Here is a 5,028-nt window from a genome sequence, read left to right as displayed (position 1 = left end):
AGACACGTTTCATCTCGGACAGGGGACAACATGACCGACTGTACGAAAGGGATGGGGTTCGCACTGAAATATGAGGTGTCCATTGTGCATAAATGCATATGGCGTACGTTGATATACAGTTAATGAACACCAATATTTGTAATGTAATGAAACGGGTACAGACGCTTGGTACGGTGATAACACTCAATACTTCGCAACGTCATCGTGTTCAAACAGTCTCTTTATACTGTGTTTGTGAGGGATGGGAATTTGATCCAGGTGTGCGTGATTAGAATGAATGTGAGGGTTCTCAAATGGAATTGCAGTCCATGGCGGCCATGTTTGTAGGCCGCAGTGCAAGATGGGAAATGTAGTCACTGGTTTGCTGTGACATGACATTTATTTTATTATTAAATTCTGAATTTTCGGACTTTTTGGGGTCAAACTTTCCATCGACAAGTCTGTTTTCACTCGAGTTACATTTTGCTATACATATAAAGATTATTATTATTATTATTATTATTATTATTATTATTATTATTATTTTAACATACTGTACACATTGGTCACAGTGTTGTTCAACTGCCTGCTCATTGTGTCGTCAGCGGCAGTCTGTAATCGATTCATGCAGCAGGGCTTTACTCCTTTAGTCTGTCTAGCTTTCCCTCGTCCTTATCTGAGCTCTCTGATCAGCGTATTAGAACGTCGATTTTACGCTAATACAAACTAACTAACCAGACGAAATCTCTGTCGTAACTCGTAGTGCAACTGTTGTTCTGCTGTATTGCATTCTGAAACTTGTATCTGGATTCATTAATATTTACATTTAAGGCATTTGGCAGACGCCCTCATCCAGCGCGACTTACAGAAGTGCTTTGAAGTCTCTATAATAAATACATCCCGATACTGATTCACTAGGTCACGGACTAAGAATACCATCAGTCGAAACACTCTGTCGGGAGGTAATATAGTAAGAAAAACATGCTGACAATAAGAATGTTTGATTTTATTTTATTTTTTTAATAATAAAAAGTGCTCATTTACGTAAGTACTTTAGGAAGACGTAGGCCTTTAGACGTCGTTGAAGACATCTAGGGGAAGTTCATTCCACCACCTAGGTGCCAGAACAGAGAAGAGTCTTGACGAATGCCTTCCTTGTACCCTGAGAGACGGGATCACCAGTCTAACGGTGCTAGAGGTTCGGAGAGAGCGTGGTGCGTTGAAAATCGTGAGCTCTTTCTGTGTTGCATTTAGGAGCGAATCCTTATTGTTATCACTTATGTTCGAGATTTTTTTCCACTCCTATTTAACCCAAGTGTACCTGCTCTAGCAAGGTCGCCTTGACGACCGAGGATAATGATACAATACAGCAGTGACCAATAAATTCGCTAATCAATCACAAATATTCAATATAAATACACTTGATGTGTTTTAGGCTGCAGATTTCCTTTAAATCAGTATATAAATCTCATGCATCGACGATGATCGATGTTGTGCATGGGCAATCATACATTTTCTAATGGGGATGCTGGTTCTGGTTATCACATTAGTGCTGCTAATAGCAGTAATGATGGTTTTGTATGGAGAGAAAAAAAAGTGCCATTGACAACAGATGGGCTGCATGGAGGAAAAAAGAAAAGGATGCTACAGTGCTTTCATGTTTTTACCCGACTGACAGCAAAATGGAAGAGTATTTTCCTCTTTACTCTGCACGCCATGACAGAGAAACCCAGCCCATCCCCCTCTTACTCTAGATTATTCCAACAGCACTCAAAAGCCCCCACACATGCCCACGACGAAAGCCTGCGAAACCCACACACAGCCATTATAGATAAGTTGTTTTCACATTCAGTGAACGTGGGCCTATATTTACAACGCCATTCAGTCGGTTTAAAATCGTCTATGAAGTCGGCTTACACATTAAGCCGGTGTCTCCATCTTCCTCTCTTGCTATAAACCCAAATTAGCCCTCAGTGTGTGTGTGTGTGTGCATTGCTAAATAAACGATCACATACATACAAACAGATATACATTTTCAGAATAATGGTATTAAACGGTACCGTTCCTTGTCAGTGGAGCAATACCTTCAGTGGTATACCTTTTTATAGTTCCAAGTGTTACTTTATAAAAGCTAAATAAATGTAAATAAATTAGTCCTCAAGGTGTAATTATGTAGCTTAAGTCATTTCTAAAGGTACACTACATTCACATTACCAGGTACCACCTTTGTGACAAGAAGGGTGCAGTTTATTTATTTATTTATTTATTTATTTATTTATTTATTTATTTATTATGTGTGTACACACTCGGATATGCATGGAAACAGATGAGCACTGAAATATTCTATTCAATCTTGGTGTTACACAAACCAAGCTTTTACTGGAGCTGCAGGTTGAGGAGGTTACAGTATGGATGAGTCTCCAGGTGTGTGTGTGTGTGTGTGTGTGTGTCTGTGTGTTTATTTCTGACTAGAAATATACGCTTCCTCGAAGCCAGTGGCTATATTATTCAGTGCTGTGTTCATCTAAACATGTCAAAACACTGGAGCAACATTTTTTTCCCCCCTAACTGGCAGTCTTCCACATTCTTCCCACTCCGACTTGCCTTAGAATCAATCTTCATGACTTCTAAGGCGTTCTTCTTCAATCCATCTCAATCTGCCTTTCTTTGGTTTGTTCAGTGAAGCAGTTTGATGGGGGTAAACACTAAAGGGGAGAATGTGAGCAAATATTCTGTGTGAAGTCCCACTGACTAATAACCTCGGACGAAGTAAATAAGGAAATACTATCTGATGTATTTTCTTGGTCTTTTCGTATTGTGTTTCTCATTCTTTGTTGTTTTTTTTGTTTTGTTTTGTTTCTCACCAGATTGTAGAAATTTATTTAGGGACTGAAGCCTTTTTTTTTTCTTTTTTTTTCATTTCAATCAAAATGAAGCACTGAATATTTCATGGCAGTTCTCCAAGAGGAGTCTGGGGTCCTCCTGGAGTCCTTGAATTATAGCCCAGAGGTCCCTGTTTTTTGTTTATTTGTTTTTAGTTACAGTGGTGAAAATCCCAACCCAATATTGTCAAATCTATTTACTGTGTTATTGAGTTACCATAATTGACCTGTTTGACTGGACACTTGAATTTGGTTTAATCCAAATTGTAATAACTAAAAAGAAAGAAAGAAAAGTAGGTCTAGTAGGTCTATGAATAATGTTAACTTGGACCTATTGTGTTCAGGAACTTGATGGCGAATCATTCACCATCAGCTTGAATGATCACTAGTTCAGCTATGTTTGCGTCCATTATTACTACATTTATTTACACTGTTTATGTCTTTTCACAGGTAGCAAATCATCATTCCCAGCACTTCCAAGTGACCCAGGTTTTGTCCAGCCAGAGGCAGAACCAGTACATGACTGGACAGAACATATGGACAGGAACAGTGCAGACCTGGACTTGCAAGATGTGCCTCCTCCAGACCCTGTTCCCCTTTTAGAACCCCACGACATCCTTGACCTTCCCCTTCCCCCACCTCCAACTCCAGTCTTAGAGCACCTCACATCTTCATCCGACTCCTCTGCCAGCCCTTCTCCACTTTCTGCCATCAGCCCGGCACGGCCCACCACTCTGGCTCTGAAGGCAGTGCCCCGTACCACTGGCAACAAGGAGAATGGTGGATCTCCAGCCCAAGAACCTAAGGACAAGGAGAAGAAGATAATGGAGGAGGAGCTTAAGAAATGCATCGAGGATTTCCGCAAGATTAGAATCCCCAAGCTCTTCCCAGATCGCAAGAGGCTCTGGCAGAATGACCTCCTGAAAAAATACAATGCCTAACTTAAACGCAGTAGTTGGGAGCCAATAAAGCAGACTTCATGGAGTAAATATGCTTATTTTCTCTCTTTCTGCAATGCGTTAGTCTACGTAAAACAGGACCTAGTATCCTCATCTGAAGCATCCCACTGACAGGAAGTCTGTATATGCAATCGAGATGGACTGTACAAAAATTAAAACAAAGGTAGGCGAGCTGATCTATTTTGTCTGTTAGGGTTAGTATGAGAGGCAGGCTTGACATCAAACCTTTGATGATGTTTTAATTTTTGTCGAATAAATAAATCTTTTTTCTTTTTAAAAGAAAACATTCTGAGTAAAGGGAAAAGGGGAGCAGGGGGTCAGAGGCAGACTAACTTTGTGCTGATTGTGCCACATTCTGTCTTGCATTGGCTGATTGCAAATCATAGCTGACAGCTGAGAAGTTGATCGGATCATTACACTGAAGCTAAATAAAGCACGTGTTTAAAGAGCTATTCAACGTCTGCGTGTACTTTGGACTGAATAAATGCACCACATGAGCATGGTACAGACTGATTGTCATCAGGAACTATTGTTCACTGTTTAAATAAATGTTTTAAATGAAAAAAAAAAAAAAAAAAAAGAGTTATGATTGAACATCATGGTCAGCCATGGTTAGGTTGGAATATATTTCGCCTGAATTTCACTTCCTAAATACAGAAAAGAGTTTGATTGTGATTTCCTATCATCCATATCGTTCTTGCAGTAATTCTTTGACCTGGCGAGAACTACTGCCCTATAACCTTTAATTGTGACGCACCATATGACATTCAATTCAAAAACAACAACAACAACTCGGACAGCTTCTCATGCACATGTGGTCACTGCTAATTTCATTCATTTTTAATGAAATGCATATTTTATATCCCCAAAAGGAACCAATCAATAACTAGTCCAGTTGAAGCAGTGAACACAAGATTAGGTGCTACAGACAAACTCGCACGGCTGTTCTGTTTGTCCTCTTCCTGAATCTCCCAGCGAGGCCTTTTTAAAAATTCATCCTCAACCCCCTCCGAGCGTTTTCGATATTTAACTGTCAATTTGTTTGAAGAGCCGCTGTCCTCGTTCGGCACTGCAAGTATTGCCTTATCAGCTCATTTTCACCGTTTAGATTAGTATGTTGTCTGGTGTGCTGGAGCGAAAGGCCAAAGCCAAGTCGTTAGAATGGACGACTATCAATCAAGAACTTGCCGCAGAACGTAAGAATAGCA

The 5,028-nt window shown here is 40.0% G+C and overlaps 1 protein-coding gene across 1 annotated transcript; it reads left to right on the top strand.

The window, feature by feature from the left end:
- The first annotated feature begins 2,778 nt into the window (after positions 1 to 2,778).
- Positions 2,779 to 4,388, top strand: LOC108269384 (BTB/POZ domain-containing protein KCTD8-like). The gene has a single exon (XM_017475231.3). It carries the CDS (start codon positions 3,398 to 3,400, stop codon positions 3,800 to 3,802), a length of 405 nt encoding a protein of 134 aa, XP_017330720.1. The 5' UTR covers positions 2,779 to 3,397; the 3' UTR covers positions 3,803 to 4,388.
- The last annotated feature ends 640 nt before the right edge of the window (positions 4,389 to 5,028 follow it).

Source organism: Ictalurus punctatus, chromosome 8 (assembly GCF_001660625.3).
Source record: "Ictalurus punctatus breed USDA103 chromosome 8, Coco_2.0, whole genome shotgun sequence".
In the NCBI taxonomy this organism is placed as follows: Eukaryota; Metazoa; Chordata; class Actinopteri; order Siluriformes; family Ictaluridae; genus Ictalurus; species Ictalurus punctatus.
Note: the sequence above shows the minus strand (reverse complement) of the source record. Positions and strands in the feature narration are given on the sequence as shown.